Source organism: Girardinichthys multiradiatus, chromosome 18, assembly GCF_021462225.1.
Source record: "Girardinichthys multiradiatus isolate DD_20200921_A chromosome 18, DD_fGirMul_XY1, whole genome shotgun sequence".
NCBI lineage: Eukaryota > Metazoa > Chordata > Actinopteri > Cyprinodontiformes > Goodeidae > Girardinichthys > Girardinichthys multiradiatus.
The window spans coordinates 20956252-20981480 of NC_061810.1; the positions used below are offsets into that span (position 1 = coordinate 20956252).

Below are 25229 nucleotides of genomic sequence, written 5' to 3' on the forward strand. Positions count from 1 at the left end.
ACACAAAACATACCTAAAGTGGTTGTAAAAAAAAAATCAATACCTCAATTTTGATTTAATACAACTGCAAAAACTAGCACATTTCAGGAAAAAGAAAGTAAAATGTTGAAGATGACAAACATGCTTTGTTGATATCAGGAATCAAATGAAAATAAGCAGACTGGTTCGTGATGATAGAAAGGCAACAGTAGCTCAAATAAACACTTGTCAGAATTAGAATTTGATTTATTGGTCAATTTTATGTACACAGACAAAAGATGAAAGGAACAGTATGTACATGTATGTGTATGTACAGCCAGTTATTTTATATAAAGAAAAGAAAAAAAAGAAATGAAGGTTGTGATAGTGCAAATATGCACTAGGTCAGCCCTGATGATTCTCTCTGCAGACCCGATTCTTCGTTGCAGTCTGGACATATCCTGTTTTGTGAAAGGGCAAAACGACACAATGATGGACTAACACAGGACAGACTGGATAATGGCAATGTAGAAGATGACCAGTAGCTCCTGGGGTAGGTTAAACTTCTTGAATTGCCTCAAGAAGTACAGTCTGTGGTGTCATCTGCAAAGTTCAGGAGATTCACAAACAAGTCAGCTGAGGTGCAATTATTTGTGCAAAGAGAGGAGAGGTGAGAGAACAAACCACTGGGGGGCGCCTGTGCTGATGATTCTTAAGCAGAATAAGATGCTCCCCATCTTTTCCTGCTGCTCCCGGTCAGTCAGGAAGCCAGAGAGCCACTGCCACAATGTGAGCAGTGTGAGCTTCTGGTGGAGAAAGTTTTGGTTGATGGTGTTGAAGGCCAAGCTGAAGTCTATAAACAGGATCCTGGCATATGTCCCTGGATGGTCGAGGTGGTGCAGGATGAAGTGTAGTCCCAAACTGACTGCATCATCTGCTGACCTGTTTGCCCAGTAAGCAAACTGCAAGGGGTCCAGCAGTTGGTTCCGGTGGTGTCCTTTAAATGCTTCAACACCAGTTGCTCAAAGGATTTTATGACCACAGCCATCAGGTTGACAGGTCTGTAGTCATTTAACCCCATGATGGTGTGTTTCCTGGGGATGACACAACCGAAGAAGTCCGAGTTCCTTGTGCTAGGAAGGATCAGCTCATCTGTTTTGTTCACTGAGGAGCAGACATTAGCCAGGTGGAGAGATATACCTGCATGCAAAGCTTGACAAACAAGCTTGCATATTTCCCCTATCTGCATCTTTGGAAAATCCCACAGAGAGCTGCCTCGCTTCCAACCCGGATCTAAGAAAAAAATCACTGAATTGATGAAAGCAGGAGAAATAATGCCCAGAGAGGACTGCCTGATGCTTAGGAGTTTCTCTCTGGTGAAAGTGTTTGCAGTGATTGAAATATATGGGCTACAGGAGCAGAAGATAACACTTGGTCCCAGTCACCTGCGACGTTCAGATGGTAAGGCCAGAATTTGATATAAAGAACATGAAAATATGGATCCATCCTGCCTTGTCTAAACAGTTGAAGTTGCTGGTGGTTGTGTAATGGTGTGTGGGATATTTTCTTGCCACTTTTTCTCTCCCCTAATAACAATTTAGCCTAGTTTGAACTTCTCAGTCAACCTGAACGTTGTTTCTGATCATGCCCAAGCCTTTATGAGCACAGTATACCCATCTTTTGATGTTCAAATATTATCAATTTGATTTATTGAACATAAAGATCCATGTCCTCAAATGGCCTCCAAAGTCACCAGATCTCAATCCAAAAGAGCACCTTTGGGATGTGGTGAAACGGGAGGTTCACATCATAAGTGTGCAGCCGAAACATCTGGAGCAAGTGTGTTTCTTGGATCAGATATTGGGCTGAGGTCAGTGACCCATCGACTAACCCTGACTACATAGTCTTTGGTTGCTGCAGGTCGAATGCTGTTTTATTTATGTATTATTGAAGTGTAATCTTAGAGACAAAATATTGTTTTGCAATTAAACATATAAACTGTAATTTCATCACCAAATAGAAGAACATGCTCAATACGTCACCTGTAGGGGGATTTGTAAAGGTAGAGTAAACTTGCATTTGATTTATCAGAGGTTACTGTGTCCTCTGCAGAACAGCTAAATATCGAAACTAAAACGTTGATGACTCCTACACTTCTACACACAACGTTTTCAGCACTACATGTGCCAGGAAGATTGGTAAAAAATACTAGTTAACGGCATACCAGTTAACTTGAGGTCAATAATTCACTCCAAACCTGTAAAAGACATCTTTGTTCTCTTAAACTGTAAAAACAACCAATGGGATTAGACAGGCTTTGTCTTTTTGTACTCTGTCATTACAGAAATGGGCCTTGTTGACAAAGTTGTTACTATACTATGTTTTATTTGTAACCAGCTCAACCTCTGAGCTAAACCCCTTGCATAAATTCAAAGGAAAACATTTCTTGTTGTGATCCTTGTGACTTTGGTTGTGTGGTTTGGTGTACTTTTAGCTTTTCGTGTTTTGGTTAAGATTCTGATTTGAGTTGCATTCTTTACTATTTTATTTTTCATTTGAAGACCGTCATTTCTGTTTTATGTTGGTAGTCTGGTTCCTTTTGTGCACTTTGTATCATTTAACTATTGCTTTCCTGTTGTTTCAAAGTTTCTTTTGATTTGTTTTGTTTTTTCACATTCTCGTGTTGGACCATACTGTTCTCTGGTTTCTGAGTTTCTGTTTAAACGTTTCTCCCATTAGTTCCACCAGTTGTCTCTGTCCTCCAGTTTTTCTTTCAGCTTTTTTCACTCAAGTCATTAGACCTACTCATGTTCATTCAGGCTTGTCTTTTTTGCTGAGTGTGATCCTCCTGTTCTTTCTAGTTTTTCCTGTTTTGTTTTATTTCTGCATCTTTTTAATATGTATAAAATATTTGTATAGTTCACTCTGCCTGTTTCACCTCTTGCCTGCTCCTCGCTGCATTTGGATGCTCTACGGCAGCAAATCATAAAGTACATCTATTAGTATCAGTTCATTTCACCAGACATGTAACCCTTTAGAGCAGTGAGGATTACCAATGAGCAGATTTCTTTTAATTTTTATTATATGCAGGGATTTATTATATGAATGCAGCAGAAAGGAGGGGATTTAATACAGGATTGGGATTCATTTATACAGAGAAGAGATGATAACAGATCTTTGCATAAACATTTTCCTCAAACTACAATCTAGAAATGGTGATATGCACAGGTTTATTCAAGCCCAGAAAAACTTATTAAAATATATGCAAGCCTCAGAGCACAATCACTGTATTTGACAAAAACGAATGAAGACATAGTATAATAAACCCTATACTAATATGTGCAAATGTTTTGTCTTGTGGTGGCTCTGTGGTGGCTAGCTGAGTAAGCATCTCTGCTGTAATTGCCAGACTCATCGTATATGCTGACAAGTCTGAAAGCCAATACCAGCTGTAGCTGTGCTGTTACCATATCTCAGTGTTTAGGGCAACCATCCTTCATCCATCATATCAAACATCTCAGACTGTGGGCTTTTGATTTTTGTTGAAACTGCAAAGAGTTAAATCTTCAATCTCCAGCTCCATCAAAGTTAAACACAATGTAGCATAATTTAATCCACCCTCTCACCTATATCAGTCTGAGGAAAGTTTGCCCCTCTCCACACTTTCAGCTGTGAGATGTTAGAGGGACTTCTTGCGTGTACAGCCCATTACAAGTCACCCCAGTCATCTCAATGAGCTCAAGATCTGGGCTTTGACTGGGCCCAGCACTTTTCATTATTATCATTATAGTATTAGATTAGTTTGAATGCTGTATTTGGTTTATTCAAAATATATCCTCTTTCTGGTATACAAAAAGGTTACATTTCAGACTCATATGTCCAAAGAACACTTTTTTGGAAGGTCTTTGTCTACTTTCTATCTGGCACATTTTAGTGTGCCCTTCACTTTTTTCCTTAATTTTCAGAAGACTTTTTTTTTTGTATCAGAGTGAACCTGCTTGAACTGGGCATGTTGCCAGATGTTTTGAGTGTCCTTTTTAAACTCGTTTGAGTTCTCTTTAAATGACTTCCCAGACTCAATTGCTGCTACAGGCTTATTTCTGAAGTCCTTGGGCAGCTCTTTCAATCTTACCATGGTATTCACTTTCACTTTAACAGCCAGGAGCACACCAAACTAAATGTCTGAGGTTCGAATGCAGCAAACCTTCAAAATGCCGTGTAATGATGCTCTCATCATGTGGTCCGAATGTGAGACGCCTGCATATAATTTTACTCATTTTAAGTGGGCATGTCAACATGCCCTAAACATACAGCAAGAGCTACAATGGATTGTTTTAGATGAAATTACATTCTTCTACTAAAATGGCCGAGTCAAAGTTCAGATCTATATCTAATTTAGAATCTGTGGAAGACTTAAAAAAATAAAGTTCACACAAGATCTCCAGCCAATACAAGTGAGCCTGAGTTGTTTTCCAAAGCAGAGTGGGCAAAAGCTGGTAGAGACACACTCCTTGCAGATTTCCAGCTGTAATTACAGCAAATGTGTTGATTTGGGGAGCTTTTTGAGAGGCTCTATATGTGACGAGGACTGAGATCAGGAATCATGTCAAAGCCAAATCCAGAACCAGTAACCCCAATAAAAACAAAAACCAACACATGAGAAAGTCTGAAGTTAAGACAAAAATGACTTCAGTCACCCCATACATTAAAAATAAATACGTTTTTAACAAAAACCAAAGCTGCACACATAAGCATTATGTCGATAATTGATATAATGTATTTGTAATATTTTCTTTTATAATGTGAGGATGCCAGTGTTTAAATAAATTTAGATGTTGTTTTGCTTATAAATGAATGACTCTACCCCTTTTTATATAAAGCCCAAAGGTTGTAAATTAGAAACAAAAAACAAAGAATGCTCCAACATGTCCTAAAACAAGTTAAAATTCATCTTGTTTTTACATGTTCCTTATATAGAATAAAACATTTGGAGTGGCGCAGGCATTTGTAGGACCACAATGTCAATCATCCATTTCTGTCAAAAACAATAAAAACTCCGGCCTTTGATTGCTGTTATAAAAACCCTCTTAAATAACAGGATCCAGTCTTCGGTATTGCCCAGAACTGCTATTCTCAAAAGTACTTTGAAAACACCCAGACATCTTTAGCGAGGACCAGATGGTTTCTGTCCTTATTCTCATGTGCCCGTTGCCTCTTAATTTTATGTAGACTCTTGCACCAGTTTGACCTCAAGCAAAATTTTGATCCATTAAAAGTGAGACCTTGTGGCATTCAAGAGCAGGGACAAATGCAACTATTACAGATCCAGGTCCAACATTTCGGCACACAATTTGAGCTAAATCCAGACTGTTTATTACCTTACAGTGTTAGCCCAAGAAAAAGTAAAACAGATCAAAATTCCCAGGCCTTTACTGTATCTGTTTTTCCTCCATCATAACTGAATGGAAGCAGTACCAAATCCGTCACTGAGGAATGTTAAAGTTCACAACACAAATAGAGCGTTCCACATTCACTATAATTTAAGTTTCATCTTTCTTGTTTATAATGTCATGAATAGACCCAAAATATATATCAGCATGCCAGATATAAACCTAATATTATATAAGTATAAAGGTTAGTTCTTGAGTTTGTACTTTCTGTATTAACTGGACTGTATTCAGTGAGTGGTACCAAGAAATATGTGTTGTAGGTCTTTACTAGTATGGCATAAACAATTAAGATGTTTAAATTGTTTTGTACTGCAGGTAAGATACTGCCTCCCATATGAGCTGACTTTGGGGGGCTGCTTCTGTCCCCCATGGAGGTGCTCTGCCCACTTCTCCCTTTGTGACCGACCCCCACACTTTAAGGTTAGACAATGTCTGCCTTCACTTCTGTGCACATATCAATGCAGGGACATGTAGATATACACACAAACACACACACACACAGGACAGACGGATGCACAGACATAATCATGCACATCTTCTAAGTGTAGGTCAAACACAGAGAATGTTTACATTTATGCTCTCATAATTTCTAGAAAAGCTCTCAAACATTCTGGGTATTACCTGATTCCTTTATGTATTTTAGAATAATAATAAACATTTTCAAAAATATGATGAATTAATATCTAAAGGCATAATCACATTAAATCAATCAGCAAAAACTATCCATTTCTAATATCCGTAAAAACCCAGTTCAGTTGCCTGCGTGTTTGCTACTGTTTCAATGGGGGTTTAGTAAAGGAACCTGGCTGAACACGGGCGCTTGGCTTGAGTCTATATAATGAGTCCAGCAGAAGTGAGCGGATAAATCCGTCAGCGGAGACAGGAGAAAGTAAAATATTTCACAAAGTGAAAAGACCAAAACCACAATGGATAACAGCACAAAATGGAATGCAAAGAAGGATGAAAAACAATTATCCTTTATGATCACAAACTGCCTCCTTGAAGAATGAAAACCAAAGAGCTGGTGTAAAAACAAATGCAAGGTCCTGCCTCTAACAAACATGAACCATCTTTGTGAAATGCATCAAGTGGGGGACTGTTTAAAATCCCTGGCAGTCCACAGACAGGCCTTTCCCTTCTGGGAAGGTTGAAGAATCCGACTGGATAACCTCTGCAATGTACTTGAGTGTTTCTCTGTTTACAAGCATGTGGGGTTACTGACCAAAATATTCTTTGCACAGCATTCTGTCTCTACAAGAGCTTTCTAAAACAACAACAACTACCCTTCTATTAACGAGTATAAACCGCTTAAGTTTGGACAGATGATAAACATACAGGCAACCATGTAAGTAAGAATATACTCAGAGATCAGAAATACTCAGAAATCATGTACTATTCCTTACATTTAGGTGTTTGAGGTTATACTTACTGCAATACGTCCTCTTCCTTTATCATAGCTGGCTTTCAGGTCAGTCAGCTTTCAAAAGACAATAACATTCTAGACAATTTTTGGCTCTGTAAAATGATACAATCAAATGCATGTGCACTAGCCAAATAAATGAGTAGAAACAATGTGAAATAGTCCCTATTGTAACCTGCTATACAGTGCCTTTCAAAAAGTTTTATCTCTCTTAAAGTTTTTCACATTTTGTCACAAACCGTTTATTTTTGGGGGGGGCTTAAAAAATCTTAAAAGTGTGCCGCGCATTTATAGTCGGACCACATTTGCTGCAAATGCAGCTGCGTGCCTCTTGGGGAATGTCTCCAATAGCTTTGCTCTTCTAAAAATATTTTTTGTTAAATAATAAAGTTCCGTCATATTGGATGAAGAGTATCTCTGAACATCAATTTTCAAGTCTTGCTGCAGAACCTAAGTTGCATTTAAATCTAGATTTGACACATGCCAACAGCATGATGCTGCCACTACCCTGTTTCAACAGGGAGATGCTGTGTTCACAGTGGTGTGCAGCGTTTGTTTTCCTCCACACAAAACCTTTTGTATGTACTGTAAGCCAAAAGGTTTGTTTCGGTCTCACCTGACCAGAACACCTTCTTCTTCTTGCTGTATCTCCTAAATGGATTGAAGAAAACTGCAAACATGCTTTAAGTATTTCTTTTAACAATAACTTTCTTTTGTCACTCTTCCATAAAAGCCAGATTTAAAGAATGCACAACTAATCATTGTCCTGTCAAGAGAATCCCCCATCTCAGCTGTGGTTCTCTGCAGGTCCTCTAGATTTACCTTGGCTCATGGCTGCTGCTCGGATAAATGCTTCCTTCCCTGCCTGTCAGTTTAGGTGGACAGTCGTGTCTATGTAGGTTTGCAGTTCTACCACACTATTTTCATTTCCAAATGATGTACTGTGCAGTACTTTATGAGATGCTCAAACCTTTTATATATTTTATATATGTATTTTATAACCTAACCCTGCTTTAAAGTTCTCTACAACTTTATGCCTGACCTGTCTGCCGTGTTTCTCAGTCTCATGTTTGTTCACTCACTTAAAACTGTGCACATATATTTATATTATATTGTAGATATGTTTATACTGTTTAATTTGTACTGCATTGCACCGACTACGCCAAAACAAATTCCTTGTATGTCCAAAAACGTACTTGGCAATAAAGCTTTTCTGATTCGGATTCTGATTCTGATTCTGATTAATGTTCTCTAACAACATCTGAGACCTTCACAGAACAGCTTTATTTATACTAAGATTTAATCACAATAAAAGATACTGATGTATGCGGATGTAGCATGACAAAAGCCAAACTTTACAAACCAAATCATGTCCAAAATGTCCAGTTATCCTTTTATGTTTACACTCACAAAACTAAACCTTATTCATTTAAAAAACAGAATTGTATAAAAACCTTTGACCAAATAAAATAGGAAATTCCATGACTTTGCCTCAATATCTCATTAAAAGCAATGAATCCCTCAAGAAACAACTTTTTCTACCTTCAACAGGGAACCCATAGAGTACTCTTATCCAATCACTGCTTTGTGATTTTACAAAGGTAAAGGATAAGTTTGAGAACAACTAATAAAGCTTAATGAATGTGTTGCTTTCTGCAAACATAGCAAAGTTCAGTGATTGTTATATCTGAACAAAACTTAAAACATGGTTTCATAAAGTGCAAAAGGTGTCAAAAACCAGAGCATTTGTTTATTTGGTCAGTATTCTTGAAAGTGAAATTAAAATAATTACCATACTGGCACTGCAGTCCTTTGAAGCCCAATGGACAGCGACACACATGATTGCCCATCTCTATACATCTCCCACCATTAAGACAGGCATTAGCACTGCACACCCCTGTGGATAATTTAACATCATCATGTTGCTGGTGTTTTTCAGTTCTGTTCTCACTCGCAACACCTAAAGCAGTTCTTTAAACTAAGAGGGCAGTTTTCCATATAATGAATATTTCAAATCAATTTATTACAGATATGGGCTGGGTACATGTGCATGAAGCTTAGTTAGTTACTCACTATGTAGACAGCCCATCTCATTATTCTTCTGAGTCCAGCCGGGGCAGCACTGATAGACAGTATGAAAATCCATGCTGTACGCTTGCTTGTATAATGTGTAGTAAGTAGTCCTGAGGAGGAAAGATTCTGTTACATGTGCATATTTTTAAAGGCTGTACTATATGATTTTGTTAACATACAACAACAATCTTGTATAATGTTGTACAAACAATCCTGTTGGTTTAATATCAGTAGTATAACTTAGCAATTACATCAGTTCCTTTTTATAGTAAACTGAATTGTCTGGTTATTGCATTTATATTCAGCAATCCTAAGTGGCAAAGAAAGAAATCTAAGGTTGGCCATCCTTGACTTCGTATATTGCAACTGTTGCTTGGGCTAGCAAAGAAGCAAAATCTACTAAATACCTGTTGAACTCTTTTGTCATGTTACCTCCACAAACTTGTGTTTATTTTTATTGGGACTTCAACTTCTTTTTCTTTACAAGGAATGATCTGAAAAGTGTATCCACTCTCCACACAGTGGAGAGGAATAGGGTACTCAGGTTAGATGAGACCAAAATTAAATGTTTTAGGCTGCATGAAACTCTGACAACTAAAAACGCATTTCACAATTAGCACACCATCCACAGGTAGAAATATAGTAGTGGCAGCATAATGCTGTGGAGATCCTTTTCTTCAGCAGGGACTGGAAAGGTGGTCATAGATGATGGGAAGATGCATAAAGCTAAATACAGGGAAATAGTGGAGGTTCACCTTTCAGCAGGACAACAGGGTTAAAGTTACAGTCAGAGCTACAATAGAATGATTTAGATCAAAGCACGTTGATGTATTAGATTGCCCAAACTTAAAACTAGTTCAAAATCAGTTGGAAAGCTTGGAAACTTTTGCTCAAAGATGCTCTTCATCCAGTCTGACCTTACTTGAGCTATTACTTAAAGAGCAATAGCCACACAAGCTCTCTTTTGATGTGCAAGACTGTTATTATTATAGCTTGCCGCTATATTGGCAGTGAAAGATGGCTCGACAAAGTATTTACCTTAGAGGGGCTGAAGACCATTGCACACCACCCTTTTCAGATTATACAGTATTTCTGTCCCATTTTTGTTTTATCATCAAATATCTCCATAAAATACATTTATGGTTGTTGTCGTAACATGACAAAATGTGAAAAAGCTTTGCAGGGCACTGTTTGTAGGTTATGATAGAAAACACATCTCTGATGTTAAAAAGTACATGTGTGGAATGTGAAATAAACTGGATGGTTCCTACCTTCTCTCATATCCCACGCACCATCTGTGGCCTGTGCAGCCTTGCTTCCACACCTTCACCATGCGGGTAAACCCCTGAACACAGGGTTGACGGATCCCCAACATGGACACCTCCTGGTTGGTGCAAACATTTGGCCTTTGCATGGGGAAAAGTACAGAAAAGAGTGATGCAGTAATACTATTTGCCATTGTGCATGGTGGACTTTATTCTGATGGTGGGGTGATCCTCCTTGGCAGCTCATGCGTTTGTGTAGACAGTTATCTTGATTTTACATTCAGTAAATATAACTGAATTTGAACATCAGCTGTGTGATAAAACAGGACATCAGGCCGCTGCACCTAACCATTTAAGTCTTTATTTTAAATTTATCATCCAACAACCCATGCATCAAGGAAAAATTTAATACAAGTTCAGAGCATGCATGCACTACCAAGAGGTCATTACTTATGATGCATATCTACAGGCATGAACTGTAACGACCTGTGTTGAGTTAGCCTGAATTCATCTGTGTTGTAAATACAGGTAACTTTCAACACTTGCAGCTGTCTGCCTCCACACAGCATCTGGCTTCAATAAAGCTTGAAGTTAATTATAGGAAGTGCTGTGGTTGTCCTCTAATGAAAAGAATCCTCCTTTAATGTCCCGCATAGTTTATCTGAAACTAGAAATCGGTAGTAGAGCACCATATAGACAAACAAACAAAAGTAACATTTCCTTGGAAGTAGACAATGTAAAACTGCTGTAGTGTGTAAATATCCGTTCTTATGTGGGACCTGAAATAAAGACCCCCAGTGGGCACTAAAAGTAGCACAGGCCACAGGGAATGGATAGAAACAACGTTCGTTATTTCCAAAAACTGGGGTCCCTTATTCTTCTTTCAAAATCAACGTCCTAATTCCGAGTTATTTCACTGCATGTGAACGCAGCCTTGTCTCATTCATCTTGTAAGTCAACATTAAACTACCAATTAACAACAATGGAAAAGACCCAATTTGTTACTTACATGCCAGGCTGCAGGTCCGCAGATGACGCGATCTGCATAGCGCTAAATAACTTAACACATAAATAGAAAATCTTTGGAAACATAATTCCAGCTGCTGACAGATACGCTTGTTAAAGATTCAGCTGCGCAGACTCGTAGTTAAATCCAGAGCATCCTGACATTCATGGAAGTCCTCCTTTAGACATGGCTCGGGGTTTTTTGGCTCTTGCATTGATGTTAACTCCTGTTAATGCTACTGATTAAGTAGAGGGGCGACTTTCTGAGCCTTTGAGAGCCCCCGTGTTAAATGCACCACCCACAAACCCCCGGGTAGGGGGTAGTGGGGGGTTTACTGACATGCGCCTGTTTTATTGTCGCAGCTTGTTTTTTGTTTGTTTGTTTGTGGCTTTTCAACTTCCTTCCACATATTACAGTGACATTGACTGGTTAGAGTGAACAAGCATTCTACTGAAGCAATCAAAAAAGGCACCAAGGTACAATGACAACACAAGCATCCACGAAACAAATAGGACATTTTGTCCATTTATGGCAGGTACGTTTAGACAAATATAAAATGTTGTGAACCATCAGCAGGATTGAAAACAAACCAGTTCCCATTTTAATCTGTCAGCTGTCATACTGACATGGGGAGGACTGCTGTGGAAGTAACCCACCAGTTATTTTTCTAGCCTTTGTCTACCAGCAAACACTGAAGAATAAAAGGAAAATGATGCATAATAGTTTAAAAATGTATAAAACAATTGTAAAAATGAAGTAAAAAAATGAATTGAAAGAATGAAATGGGTACATACTTAAAGTATTAATTATAAGGCATTAGGTGCATACGCTATAATGAAATCAAAGGAAAATTATAGGCTACTGGTGGGACCCAATTATTGTAAGCAGGGAAAAAAAGGAAAAAAAAGCAAAACAAAAAAGTCTGCATAAAGAAAAATAAATAACACGACTTAATCAAAAGCATTTTCAGTCTCAAATAAAACTAATTTAAATTTTAACGAAAAGATAAAACGACGTGTCTATGAATAGCTCAGAAAAATCAAGAAATGTGGGTCTATTAGAAGTGTGCATACAGTTAAGAAAATAACGAAAAGCACTTTTATAACAGTCTTGACATTCTAAATATTATTTGAAATTGAAAAACGTTTCTTTCAGTTCTGCTTTTAATTTGTAGTCAACTTAAAACGTAACTTCCGACTGCAAGGATCATTTCCTGTTTAAAGTACAGACAGGGCAAAGAGCGAGAGGAGCCTCCTCTCTCAAATGAATACAAAGAGATGTTAGACAACTACGCTATTTGGAAATTTAAGTCCTAGGTGCATCCACCGGAACATCTACAGACGTCCCTTCCTGGTTTTATTTGAAAAGTACATTTTTTAGAGACATTGCTGCGTTAAGCAACAAACCGCACGGTAAGAAACAGCGCTAAAGTGCTAGCTTGAAATGGCGAGAAGGCTAAGTTGTCTTACACTTCGTGAGCTTTCTGACCACATTACTGAGTTAGGTAGATAGACAGGCATTATAAATATTGTGAGCGATCGTTTTTATTGGTAAAATGTTTTCTATAATCTTGTTAATAAAAGGTCAATGCTGTCTTAATGTTAGCATAGTTAGGCATCATAAATTACTGCTGCTTTCACTGCGGTTTTGCTGTTTTTGTTCGGTTATTATTATATGTTAGTGTCACGAGTTCGTGGTTTCCAACTGCAGGCCTTCACTGTCCTATTTTCACAAAACTCCAGAGGAGATAAATAAAGAAACCACAATCTGTGTCAACACAAAAAGAGCTGGAAAATGAAACGAACAGAGGTCATGTTGGGACTCATAACTGCTCCTGTCTTAAATCCGCAGAGCCCAATGAGTAGAGCAGCATTTCCATCCCCGACGGTAGAGATGGCGGAGATAAACCGCATCCAGTATGAGCTGGAGTACACCGAGGGGATAAGCCAGAAGATGCGCATCCCTCAGAAGCTGAAAGTGGCTCCTCAAGCGCACGACGAGCTCAGTGTTGGTTTACAGGAAGTGCCCCCCAGCGTCATAATGCAAGTGCCAGAGAGGATCGTGATTTCAGGTTGTTGTGCTGCAACATCTTCTCAGTTTTAGTGATATTTTCTGGATCATTATAGATTAAAGAAAATGTAGTATTAAAATGTTTTGGTTTTCCAGTTTTCTGGTAAAAATGAGCATTTACCAAAAACACACTATTTTCACATTTAAATTTAAATGGGTTCTTTTATCCATGACTTCCTACATTATAACTTGGTTTAACAACTTAGTCGTCAGTATTTTAGCATGAATCTCTGAATGAGAACCTACTAATAAGTGTATATTTATGTTTAAAAAGAGGTTTTTCGTTTTGGCTTCTAGACAACTTAAGTCAGGGTTTTAGAATTGACGCATGATTTTTAACATTTGACAGGTTTAGCTCCAAATAAAGCTTTGAAGCTGCAGTGTTTACATTTCCTTCCAGTGTTCATATTTCCTTGCAAACATCTAATAAAGATCACAAATTGTGCTGTAGAGAATCTATGTTTTGGGCAGGATAATGTAGTCCTGGTTGGGCACGTCTAAGTGTTTTAAAATTAACCAGATCCAAGTTTGTTCATATACAAAAAGGCCAGAAAACAGTTCTTGACCAAATCATTATGTTGATTTGTGCAACATACATGTAATAAACCCCACTACTATATTACTGTCTTTAAAGATAGATGTTTCATACTCATTGTTGTGTTTAAAAACCTAAAAAAAATAGTTTTTAGAAAGCTCTTTATAATGTACACAATCTGCACCTTTTATCTAGGGCTGCACAATATATCACAAATACCTTTAACTTGCAATACAATTTAGTGCAATATTAATATCATGGAAGTCTATTTGGAATGCAACATTTGTTATAGTGTCAGGAATTAATGCTTAGATTCATCTATTTGGATGGATTCTCACTTTGACCGGTGTCCACACCTGACAGGTCATAGTGCCCAAGAGAATACAAGTCACAGGAAGTGTTGGAAGCCTTGCCTTGTCAAATAAGGACAGTAGAACGTGTATTTATTGCAGCTGATCATTTCATTGCACCGTGTAACAATAATATTGTTATCTCATGATTTCCTTATACTGTGCATCCTCCAGAGCAGATATGACGTTTTAACAACTACTTATAAGCAACACAAATCCAAATATCACCCCTTCACGTTTTGCCATCATCAGTATCATGTCAGCTGCTCAAAACTGAAAATAAAACTATTTTGCACTATTTGTTTGTGTGTTCAAATTATTTCACATTGTTTGGTTTCGCTCATGTGATTTGTCAGGAGATGCTACTGACCCCCAGTTCTCTAGACCCAGAGACTTGGACCTCATCCAGTCAACACCCCTTGAAACTCTGGCACTGAAAACTCCACCCAGAGTCCTGACCCTCACTGAGGGACCCCTGCACTTTTTGGAAGAGGAGCATCCAATAGCTCCAGGCACCGATGAGGTGGTAGGTCATAAACATACAAGTTATTTGTTGTGCAAGTACAAGAGGCCTGAGATCTACCTGGTGACGTAACATCCTTACCTTAAGACCTCGTTAACTCAGCTGTCTGCATTGTTTTCATATAGGTGCGACCCCAGGGACGTTTACGGCGGGAGCGTTCCGCCAGCGAGAATGCAGCTGTCCGTCAACTGACCCATAATGACTCAGCGTAAGTATTTGTCATCAGGTGCCACCATTAGCTGTGCTGTTTTGCCTCTTCTGATGTACGCATGTAGTATCAAGCTGTGCCGTCCTTATAGCTCCAACTTTTCTTTTGGTCCACTGTCATCTTGCATCTGGTCACCTGTGGCTGCATCTCTGGCAGGACTTTTGTTTCTTGCAGTTAAAACAGAAAGCAACTGCACTAGTCAACTATCATTATTGTTTGATACATCTATAAATTACAGGCTTTGATTATGCTCTGTGCGCTTTGGTTATTTGATAGATAATTCGGCTGTGGCAAAGAGTAAAATCTTGGTTTTAAAGATGTCGATAGATACTTGTAAAGGGAAGACGTTTTTCCATCCAGGTCACACACGCATCACAGCACTGTTCATCACTTTGCTTTCAGGTGATGGGAGAGGAATTAGCCTTTTTCTGTTTATTGCGTAAAGTGACTGGCAGGTTTCTTATGCTGCTGCTTTTGTTTGCTTTGATCTGGCTTTAATGAAGTCAGTGGGGGATCGTACTTTTTCCTCATTTCTCTCCCTTTCCTTCCTCCTCTTCTGCCCTTTTCCCTTTTTTCCCTTTAAATTTGCTCCTTGTAACGGTGGGCACTGGGCAGTGCAACATCACACCCCCCGACCACTAAGCAGTCACGCCCTTCCCTCAACGTGGCTGAAGATCGCAACGTGTACAGCGCTAGCGGTGTTCTATCTTTCATCCAGTCCACTACACGTCGGGCCTACCAGCAGGTCCTGGAGGTCATGGATGAGAACCCACGCAGGTGACCTCCGAACTGTATGGTCATTTTTTTTTTTTTTTTGCCTTTTTATGGCTGCAAAGATTATCATCAGCCTAATACAAGCCTCAAATGTTTTCCCAGCAATTTATTCCAATCTTTGTAGATTTCTGCTCTTTAGTACTACTGGGGGACTGTTTTAACACCTGTCATTCTTAATACCAATATTAAGTCGCAGGATTAAACACAGATAATGGTAATGAGGGTATTTAGAAGTTTTTAATAATAAAATAGGACATAGGAGATGACTTGATACTCGTGATTAAGATAGTTGGCTGTATTTCTGACAGCGAAAGCTGGGCATCTCGTGAGACTTGTTTTTGAAGTTAAACTGATTGATCTTTGCACGAAGGTTAAGAATCTCCGTTATCTTTCTAAAGAAGATCGATTCCACTCTGGTTCTGCATTAAAATAAAGTCCTTGTAAAGGGAACAGTTTCAATTCTTAATTTCCTACTTAAAATTCAAAACTTGTTACATGCCAAGTGTTTGTGGCTAAAATAAATCGGGTATACTGAGGTAACTTGGCTAATGATTTCATCCCTCTGCAAAAAGTATCTTTGAATTCTTTCAAACATTTTTGCTCTCACCTTCCTCTCAGTTTCCGAACTCTGCAAACTTTAAACATATAGTCTTGCATAGGTTCACTAGAGGTGAAAGCACAATTGCATCATCTTCAGCCCCACCTTTGGCTCCGCCCCATGTGAGGAATAGGAGAGGCTTCTTAAAATGCTTCCCAGTTGTGATCTTTTTCCAAAAACACGTGGAACATATCAAAGTTAGAAGCCCTGGTGTTAACTGTGACATTGTAGAATGTCTAGAAAGCTCAGCCATGTGGGTTCAAAGGACGCTAGTCGCTTGTGCGTTATGTGCAACACTGTGTTTTTCTAGATCTCTTTCTGCCTTCTTCCTTCTTTGTGTTTCCCCACCTCTTTAGCAAACCATCACTGCGAGGGGGGTCAGCTTTGGGCTCCAACCCCATGGCTGATTCCAGGTAACTTCACCTGGCACCTCATATTCTCCTTCTCTTGCCTTGTCGTCATCCTTTCTCGCATAGAGTACTTGTTTAGGATGATTTCAAATAATGTTATGAATTTCTCAGGGCGTACGGATACCTGTCAGAAATGTTACCAGCTGCTATGGCTGATTCAGTAAAATATCTAAGAGGAGTTTTGTTTTTTAGGCTTGCATTGTCGACATATGAGAGCTCTCTGGAAGGGCCTGCTGATGACATAACAGTAGTCGATGCAACAACACTTCGACGGCAGGTTAGTTTTAACAAATACTTTATAGCAGATGACTGAAACCTTTGTGGACAATGAGAAACAATTAGTTTTTTATCTGTCTCAACAGCTCATCAAGTTGAACCGGAGACTCCAACACTTGGAAGAGGAGAACAAGGAGAGAGCCAAGCGAGAAATGATTATGTACTCGATCAGTGTTGCTTTCTGGCTCATTAACACTTGGGTGTGGTTGCGGCGTTAGAACTGGTCTGTATTTCTGCCTCTGGGGTAGACACCACTCCTTATTCAGTGTATCAGATATTAGTTTCTCGCTCCACTCAGTCCTTGTGTTAAAACATCTTGGGGTTTATGAGGCCTAACCTGCACAGGGTTGGTATTTTGCGTTTGTTTATTTAAAACATGTACAGTTTTATTTTTCTACACGCATCTCATCTTGTCCATGTTCTTGTTTCGCTTTTATTCCGATCTTTCTCGCCCATTGCTGATTGATTTGTAAATATTTGTTCATGGTACCTAGAGCTGTGGGAAGATTCACGAAACAGTATTGCATTGGTCATGAAACCAGAAGACCCAACTTACAGCGTGGAGATGTTTTGTTGTATGGTAACATGTTAAATATTTATTGCAGGGAGAAAATTGTGCGACATCCCCTAGGAACTGTAATGCAAATAATTAAAGTTATACCTGTAAAGTGTTGTTCTGTGTTTTTATTAATGCCAGAACTGAAATAAAAATGAACTAAGACTGGATTTCAACGTTTTCACTAAAACTGGGGTTAAAACTTGTAGCCACACAAACTGATGTTGAACCCTAATATGCAAAGACAAAAGGTCATTTCCAACTCTATTCTTACTGCTACATTTGGGTTTCAGATTAAAGTTTTCAGATTTCATATAAACCCACAGGAGGCTAGTCCTGTATAAAAATACCATGTTTACATCTGAAGGTATCAGTCCAGTTCCTCAATCAGGCAGCTTTTTACTGGGGAAGGCTGACTGGATTTAGGTTCTTGGTTGTGGGTAACAACTTCCTCATCCTCTGGATAGACCAGTGATGTTGAATTATGAGAGAGCCCAGTTGTTTTGTTGCAGTCGCTTATTACAAACAATGATTTCCCATTGTGACCAAAGCTGAAGATGCCACCGCTCTGGTTCCCAGTTGGTGTCTCCTCATCACGGCCTCCCGATATGACTTCTGTTTTTGGCCTGAAGACCTGCTGATGGTTCATTCCAGTGAGGTCTCCTGGATCCACATCTTCCAAGTCTGGGAGCTCGTCGATACGCAGTGAACGGCTAATGGGAAGGTGAATGGTTTCCAGCTGCTCTTCATCCTCTAGCTCTGTAGCTAATGGTCCAGGACCATGTGATGATGTAAGCTCATCTTTATCTTTGTTATTCTTCATTAATTTATGCTTTTCTTCTCCCACGTCTGTCTGCAGTATCTGCCCATCTTGTAGTGAGTTCTCCAATACTTCCTCTTCTGTTTCATGCTTATTCTGCGATTGATCAATTTTTACATCTCGGCTGTTTGCCTCAATAACGCCAACCTGCTGTTCAAATATTTGACACTGAACAAAATCTTCACGAGTTTTCAGGCCGTCCTGCATGAAGTCTTGACCCGTCTCTGCTTTAGAGGAAGATAAATACTTGGAGTTGTTTTCCTCATTAAACATTACTGGAGTTGGGGCTGATTCTATTTCCCCTAACAGAGAGAAGCGATTATACAGTTAAACTCTCAACGTTCACTAATAACTGTGTTTTAGAAAGTTTTAGAAAAATGCTCACCCTTCTCTTGAAAGTCTCGCAGGCGTTTTCTCTCCTGCGCCTTTTCACGAATCCTCGCCATTCCATCCAAGCTTTCCTGGATTTTCCTTCTGTCCCGTGTCTCCCATTCTCCCCTCTCCATTCGCTCCCCCTCCAGGCCTCCCTTGGCCCATGCCTCCGCACACGCCCTGTCTTTGGGGAACACGGGGCGGTCATCGAGGAAGGTGAGCCGCTTAAGATGTACAATCATCGTCTTCCTGTAGTTTGGGATTTTCTTCACCACCTCGTTTCCCATCAGATTCAGCACTCGCAGTTCTGGCATCGCCTCGAGCACATGGAGGATCTCGGGGTCGTGTAACAGATTGTGAGACAAGTCCAGCACACTGATGGCCGGACACTGAGTCAGATGATCTATGTCCTTTACACTCTCCAGTTTGTTATGGGATATTTGCAGAGTGCTGAGGTGAGGAAGGCAGGCGATGTTCTCCATGATGCGGATGTAGTTGTTGGAGACATTCAGGGTGCAGAGTTTCTTCAGAGATTCCAGGTTTTCCAGCTTGTAAATGAGGTTCTGCTGGAGGAACAGGCAGCGAAGGTCAGTTTGAGCATCCAGGTTCTCAATCCTCCGGAGCCCATTGCTTTCCAGCCAGAGACACTTGAGCCCTGTGTACTCCTCTAAGTTCTCAATGGTGGAGAAACCCTTGAAATGCAGATACAGAGTGTCATTCAGACATGGTGTGGAGTACAGTTTGTTCATCTTGCAGTGGTCTTTGAGGAACTTCTTGGTCATCCTTGGCTCTGATTGCTTTTCTTCTGGCATTGTGGACTCCCTTTGTTTGCCATTTTTCTTTTTTTCTTGAAATTCATCTTTTATAATCCCACCTGATTCTTTGGTGTCTGAAGTGTCGGCGGTTTCTCCTCTTTCCGACGGACTTTCTGCAGTCACCTTATCATCCATCTTCTTGTAATCCAGCGGTGTAATTCTCCAAAAATATACTAAATAAACCGACACAAGAGACCAAGGTATTTAATTCGTCGCGGAAATGTACTGAAAGGCAGGTTGTAGACTTTTAAACTGGATAAATATCATGCGACAACTCAATATGTTGTGAACGTTAACTACGGTTTACGTCGGTTTCCATGGTTACGCCCAGTCAGCGCGTTCTGTTCGTGTCGGACACTTTTAAAGGTAACACACTCCACTGTCTTGGGGGAAACATGGCGGCGGGCTACATGCTAAACCGCAGCGTGCTAACGTTTAGGTTGCAGTGCCAGCTGGTTTCCAGAAGCCCTTCACTAACACAGGTTAGGGAGAAGAAACGATGGATGAAAGCATACACCCTCCTCATGGCGAAGAAGCTAAAGCTTGAAGGACCTCCGCCACCGAAGCCACGGTAACTAACATTTAGCTAATGCTGGAGAGCATCTCAAGGCCACTCGTTCAGGAGTCTGTGTGGTATTGTTTTTTTATTCATAGAAAAAAAAAAAAAAAGGTAACTAGAGCAATTTATTACTTTGTTTTGTTTCAGATTGCAGGAACATTGTTGCCTCCACCACCTCAATCAGAGTAATGACAAGTGTATATGATTCTTAAACGTGCATTACATTTACGATCTATATTTTCAGCACCCCAGCAGCACAAACTGCTCATTTTCTTCACATTTTGGTGTAATATGTATTGAAATGACTTTGTTCCCTATTTGACTGTCTTTCAGGTGGCAACACCCTAACTGGGATTACCATTCAGAGGTTCAGGCTTTCAGCTCCCGTCTCCATGAAAACTTCTCTCTGGAACTACTTAAAGTAGCCTTCATCAATCCATGTTACTTACAGGCGGAGCAGGAGAGGAGAAAGCAGCTAGGCGTGGACTCTGAGACCACGGCCCTGGCTCTGAAGGATAATCTTCAGTTGAGTGAAAAGGGCGCAGGCTTGACCAAAAGCTTCCTGACCGACTGGTGCAGAGCAAGCTTCCCTAGCCTGCCACATGAGGGGGTTGAGTGCATTGTGGGGCACCTCACCAGTCCGTCCGTCGTGACTTATGTTGCAAGAAATCTTGCCATTGAGGACCTTACAATGAGTGCGGAGTTCCCTGTTCCAGACGAGGTGCTGAATTCCACATTCATGGCTGTGATTGGAGCTCTGGAGGAGAGCAGTGGGGCAGAGCGAGCTGCATTCTTCCTAAGAGTAAGAAATTCGTTGGTACTCATTGGCTTTTAAATTAAATGTCTTAAGTTTGTTCTCTCAGTTCTACAGTAGTATAATCCTCATCTCCATCCTCTGCGCTACCCTATAGGATTTTCTGTTGACTCAGCTGATAGGGAAGGATCTGTTTGATATGTGGACTGTGGTGAATCCAATGGGACTGCTGGTGGAGGAGCTTACAAAGAGAAACCTTCCTCTGCCAGAGCCTCGTCTCATCCGGTCTGCTGGAGCCAGTACTGTCCTGCCACTCTACTTTGTCGGCTTGTACAGGTACTTGTGCGGTCATACATATATGTAGTGTCTTAATTTTCTGAATGTCCGACTCATACAAATCAGAACTTTAGAAATCATAAAGTTTATGTTTGTATCACACTCATGTTTGACTTATTTTCTGCATCATCCAGTGACACGAAACTCCTGGCTCAAGGTCCAGGAGAGACGCTTGTTGGAGCTGAGGAAGAAGCAGCCCGTGTGGCTCTACGCAAACTTTATGGCTACACTGAGAACCGCACACCGTTTGACTTCTCTCCACAACAGCAGCGTCAGCAGATGTTGCTTCAGTCAGTCAGTCAGTAGCAGCTGACAAATGAACAAAAATCTGCTACATTTACTATATTTGGATTTCAGTTGTCATTACCACAGACAAACAAGAACATCAAAGGCCATCTGTTAGACGTAATGGTGCAATGAGAATAGTTCTGTGCTTATAATAGCGCTTACATTTGGGATTTCTGTAAATAATGCAGCTGCTCTGTGGTGTGCTTTGTATTTTGTTATATAACTCACATATAATAAAATTTATGTATGAGTATGGGCATATTGTGATTTTGTTAATTCCCAATTTCTGCTTGTAGATATATAAATGCTCTAAAATTTAATGCAGGCATGTAGATGGTATTCTGCCTTTCAATCTACTTGACATAAAGCTCGGTTTACTGCATTTAAAGTGTTTAAATGCCAAATACGGAGTATATTCCTCATTAAAAGATGTAGCATGATTAACTTTAGTATTGTCATGATAAAACTTCAGATGCCAATTTTATTTGGGATTTGATGTCATAGACCAAAACAGTAGTAGTGCACAATTAAAGGATTCATGGGTTATTTGAAAGTTTGAAAAGTGTTTGGGTTTGTGTTCAACCCCCATGAATAATTACATTGAAGAACCACTTTTTGTTTCAATAACAACTGCAATTCCTTTGGAGTATGTGTTTTGCACATTTAGTTACTAAAATATTTCAAACCAAGTCAGATTGGTTTGAGTAAGTCTATGAACATTGAATCTTAAGCATTATAACGGATTCATAATTGGATTTAGGACTGGACTTTTACTCGACCATTCTAATATATGAATATTCTTTGATCTAGCTCATTCCACCGTAGCTCTAGCTGGATGTTTAGGGTTGTCCTGGTAGAAGGTGAACCTTCAACCCAACCTCAGGTTTTATGCAGCCTCTAACAGATTTACGTCTAGGATTTCCGTGTATTTAGCTCAATCAAGCTTCTCATCAATTTTGACCAGCTCGCTGTCCCTGCTCATGAAACAGACCCCCACAGCATTATCCTGTGCTCCTGTGGTTTTCTTCCACTTGCAGCTTTCAGCAGGCTGACTAAGTTTATTTGTGCCCCCACCTGACAAGAGCACCTCTTTGCTCTTTGCTATGCCTCCTACTAGGCTTGTGGAAAACAGCAAATTGGACTTGTGGCTTTCTTTCAACAATAATTAACACTTTTGTTGTCTATCCTTTAGAGAGAAGGACAACCAAAAGGCAAATTCGTGAAGTCAATTGCCAGTATCCCACCTGAGCTGTGGATATCATTAGCTCTTCCAGAGTTACTATGGGCCTTATGGCTTTTCAATTGATTGTTGTTCTAATGCACCTCTTGCACAACCTGGCAGTTTAGGAGGAGGTCCATGTCCAGTGATCTCTGAATTGTCCAAAGCTTTGGAAAATAGGTTTTTAACCCAACTCTGCTTTAAACCTCCCCACAACATTACCCCTGATCTGTGCTGTGTTCCTTAATGGTGCTGTCTGTTTGATAATGTTCTTTAACAAACCTATGAGGATTTCACAGAATAGCTGTATTTATTCTGAGATTAATTACAGACAGGTATACTCTATTCACCAATCAGATGCATTCTGAAGATAATTGGGTACACTGAGTTGTATTTATGTGTATCAGAGGGAAGGGTGCTGAATACATATGCATGCCACATTTTCAGATTTTCATTTACAAAATAAAAAAAAACATTGATAAAAATGAAAACCGTCTATTTTTTTTTTTTCTACTTCAGATTAATGTATTACTACGGAAAAAAATACATTAAACTGTGGACGTGAAATGAGAAAATGTAAAAACGGTCAAGGAGCTTTAATACATTTGCACTGCATGTTCTCTCTTACGGCAGCAAAGAATTTACCAGGCGCATATTTCTTTAAACACACAGCTGCTAATTTTAACATGTAATACCCAATAAACAAATTGTTCTTGGGTCAATATTTTCGGAAATTGTTGAACAGTCTCTACAGTAGTATCGCAGTAATGACGCTAATCCACACCGTGGCGCTGGTGTGTTTTAAAAATAAACTGCCGTGAGTATTGTCAAAGATAGTACAAGCAAGATGGTTATTGCACTTGAAACCTTTGGTCGTTATTTTTAGAGATTAGGGTTCACCAGAACATACGTTTTCATAAACCTTGAATTTATAACTGGAGCTAAATAATGTAAAGAACAGATTACTACAGTTATCTGGAATAAAATAGCTTTATTTCCACACATAGTAAAGATTTCTAAAATAACTGCGTTGTCACAATTACGTCTATTTATCCTTTTAAGTACAAATCTACATCTAACATAAAAGGTCAAAAATAATTTAACAATTGTCCCGGATGTAAAAAGAGGCAAAGCGTAACGGGATATTAACGAAAGCGGAAGTAGACGGCAGAGCTTCTCTTGTCTCCTCTGACGCGCATCCTGAAACTCCTTGTTCGAGGAGACGCCAGGCCGCCCCTGACAACAGAGCCGCCCCTATCTGCCGTTAGCATCAGGTCGGCAACCGTTAAAGAGCACAGCCCTTTGTTTTATTTGTAGCTGACCTCCCAGCTCTCATTTAAGGTATCCTTCACCATGGCGGCGAGCGCGAAACGAAAACAGGAGGAGAAACATCTGAAGATGCTGAGAGAAATGACGAGTTTGTCTCCCAATAGAAAGTGCTTTGACTGCGACCAGCGCGGCCCAACCTATGCCAACATGACTGTGGGTTCCTTCGTGTGTACCTCCTGCTCTGGCATCTTGTGAGTATTAAGTTGCACACAGACGTAAGCCACAGCTTTTAGGCATATTATATAGTGTTTTAAATAAGGAGCGAACCGAACCCGTTAGTGTAGGCTAACGTTAGAAATATCTATCCACAGAGGTTAGTGAGTGGGTTTTGATGCTTGACATTGTCTGGTTGTGCTGTATTGGGCGGGGTACATGACTTGTCAGTGCCCCCACAATGGAAGTGAAAGGGCGACCACCCTCGATGCTAGTTAACTTTAGCTTCCAGTGCTAGCCAGTGAACTTATCTGGCACTTGGAAGCTACAGATAAGCATGTAGCCAGATGCTGCTACCAGTTGCTGTTAACGTTAGAAAGAGTCACATTAGTTATTGCAGCCATTGATTTGAGTAATATTTTTGGGTTGTAAAATTGACACCTGCCCGTGTCAGTGTCGTGTTATTTAGAGATGTGACCGATAACTGTTTTAGCAGTGGTTATGCCATCATCAGGGTTGTATCTGATACTTATACAACACATTTCTTACCCCTTAATGGGTCTCTGACAAGACTCAGAGCTACAATTTCAATTCAATTAGCTGATTAAGATACATCATACGAAATCCTTAGTCTGCAAAGCTCCAAAACACATTGAATAAACTAGTAGTTACAGTGTAACTGGATGGATTTTGTATTGTCCCACTTAAAGCCTTGTGGTGCAGTTGTGTAGCCAGGACTCTGTAGTTTAGGATTTGGGCTTAGCAAATATAGTGCCTTTTATGCAGCTGTTAGTAGGTTAAAAGATGTTGTGTTGTCAGTGTATGTGAATGTTGGTATATTTGGACAGAAATCCATATTATTAAAGCAATCTATTACATCCATGCTCTGTAGAGGGTCACTAAGTCAATCACACCTCTTTTTACAGTATTCTGTCATAACAGTATGCAGTAACACAATCACTGTAAAAAGTACACAATCTTGAATTTGATGGAAGTGTAACATTGCTTTTTCAGTTTAATATTTCTAGCTGAAACCTCCTATGATGAACATGTAAGGCATCAAACTATATATTTTTCATGAACGAATAGTGGAATACCTTTTTGATTCAGTA

The 25229-nt window shown here is 39.7% G+C and overlaps 5 protein-coding genes across 16 annotated transcripts in view; 3 read left to right on the forward strand and 2 right to left on the reverse strand.

Moving 5' to 3' along the window:
• Positions 1-11437, reverse strand: part of megf6 (multiple EGF like domains 6) — a 68965-nt gene extending 57528 nt beyond the window's left edge. For both annotated transcript variants that reach the window (XM_047392660.1, XM_047392659.1), the window contains exons 1-4: positions 11176-11437; positions 10173-10307; positions 8902-9011; positions 8621-8725 (exon numbers count right to left, since the gene is read on the reverse strand). In XM_047392660.1, coding sequence (XP_047248616.1) covers positions 8621-8725; positions 8902-9011; positions 10173-10307; positions 11176-11258 — 433 coding nt within the window. In that variant the 5' untranslated portion in view covers positions 11259-11437. The remainder of the gene's footprint in view (positions 1-8620; positions 8726-8901; positions 9012-10172; positions 10308-11175) is intronic.
• A 939-nt stretch (positions 11438-12376) lies between these two features.
• mffa (mitochondrial fission factor a) lies at positions 12377-17581 on the forward strand. Of its 3 annotated transcripts, XM_047391532.1 has the most exons (8): positions 12377-12584; positions 13024-13243; positions 14484-14653; positions 14776-14858; positions 15474-15635; positions 16587-16643; positions 16833-16917; positions 17003-17581. In XM_047391532.1, exons 2-8 carry the CDS (start codon positions 13030-13032, stop codon positions 17132-17134), a joined length of 903 nt encoding a protein of 300 aa, XP_047247488.1. In that variant the 5' UTR covers positions 12377-12584; positions 13024-13029; the 3' UTR covers positions 17135-17581. The 3 variants fall into 3 exon arrangements, with proteins under 3 accessions (XP_047247488.1, XP_047247489.1, XP_047247490.1); XM_047391533.1 differs by lacking the exon at positions 15474-15635; XM_047391534.1 differs by lacking the exons at positions 15474-15635; positions 16587-16643 and having other exon boundaries at positions 12378-12584.
• A 2-nt stretch (positions 17582-17583) lies between these two features.
• On the reverse strand, positions 17584-19618 carry dnaaf1 (dynein axonemal assembly factor 1). Its single transcript, XM_047391527.1, has 2 exons — positions 18678-19618; positions 17584-18594 (listed from the first exon to the last, which is right to left on the reverse strand). Exons 1-2 carry the CDS (start codon positions 19612-19614, stop codon positions 17843-17845), a joined length of 1689 nt encoding a protein of 562 aa, XP_047247483.1. The 5' UTR covers positions 19615-19618; the 3' UTR covers positions 17584-17842.
• Positions 18993-21667, forward strand: mrpl44 (mitochondrial ribosomal protein L44). Of its 3 annotated transcripts, none has more exons than XM_047391529.1 (4): positions 18993-19119; positions 20372-20840; positions 20950-21128; positions 21263-21667. In XM_047391529.1, the coding sequence occupies exons 1-4, from the start codon at positions 19070-19072 to the stop codon at positions 21432-21434; spliced, it is 870 nt and encodes a 289-aa protein (XP_047247485.1). In that variant the 5' UTR covers positions 18993-19069; the 3' UTR covers positions 21435-21667. The 3 variants fall into 3 exon arrangements, with proteins under 3 accessions (XP_047247485.1, XP_047247487.1, XP_047247484.1); XM_047391531.1 differs by having other exon boundaries at positions 19115-19251; XM_047391528.1 differs by lacking the exon at positions 18993-19119 and adding an exon at positions 19642-20050.
• Positions 21668-23982: 2315 nt separating this feature from the next.
• Positions 23983-25229, forward strand: part of agfg1a (ArfGAP with FG repeats 1a) — a 31963-nt gene continuing 30716 nt past the window's right edge. For all 7 annotated transcript variants that reach the window (XM_047391281.1, XM_047391285.1, XM_047391282.1 and 4 more), the window contains exon 1: positions 23983-24155. In XM_047391281.1, coding sequence (XP_047247237.1) covers positions 23989-24155 — 167 coding nt within the window. In that variant the 5' untranslated portion in view covers positions 23983-23988. The remainder of the gene's footprint in view (positions 24156-25229) is intronic.

What these genes read in the sequence shown, in the direction of transcription:
- mffa (XM_047391532.1), top strand. Translation starts at nt 13,030, where the DNA reads ATGAGTAGAGCAGCATTTCCATCCCCGACGGTAGAGATGGCGGAGATA. An exon ending in ATGGATGAGAACCCACGCAG is followed by an intron (nt 15,636 to 16,586) that starts GTGACCTCCGAA and finishes CCACCTCTTTAG; the next exon opens with CAAACCATCACTGCGAGGGG. An exon ending in CAACAACACTTCGACGGCAG is followed by an intron (nt 16,918 to 17,002) that starts GTTAGTTTTAAC and finishes CTGTCTCAACAG; the next exon opens with CTCATCAAGTTGAACCGGAG.
- dnaaf1 (XM_047391527.1), bottom strand. Translation starts at nt 19,614, where the DNA reads ATGGATGATAAGGTGACTGCAGAAAGTCCGTCGGAAAGAGGAGAAACC. An exon ending in GCGAGACTTTCAAGAGAAGG is followed by an intron (nt 18,595 to 18,677) that starts GTGAGCATTTTT and finishes TCTCTCTGTTAG; the next exon opens with GGGAAATAGAATCAGCCCCA.
- mrpl44 (XM_047391528.1), top strand. Translation starts at nt 19,797, where the DNA reads ATGGTTACGCCCAGTCAGCGCGTTCTGTTCGTGTCGGACACTTTTAAA. An exon ending in CCTCCGCCACCGAAGCCACG is followed by an intron (nt 20,051 to 20,371) that starts GTAACTAACATT and finishes ACTGTCTTTCAG; the next exon opens with GTGGCAACACCCTAACTGGG. An exon ending in GAGCTGCATTCTTCCTAAGA is followed by an intron (nt 20,841 to 20,949) that starts GTAAGAAATTCG and finishes GCTACCCTATAG; the next exon opens with GATTTTCTGTTGACTCAGCT.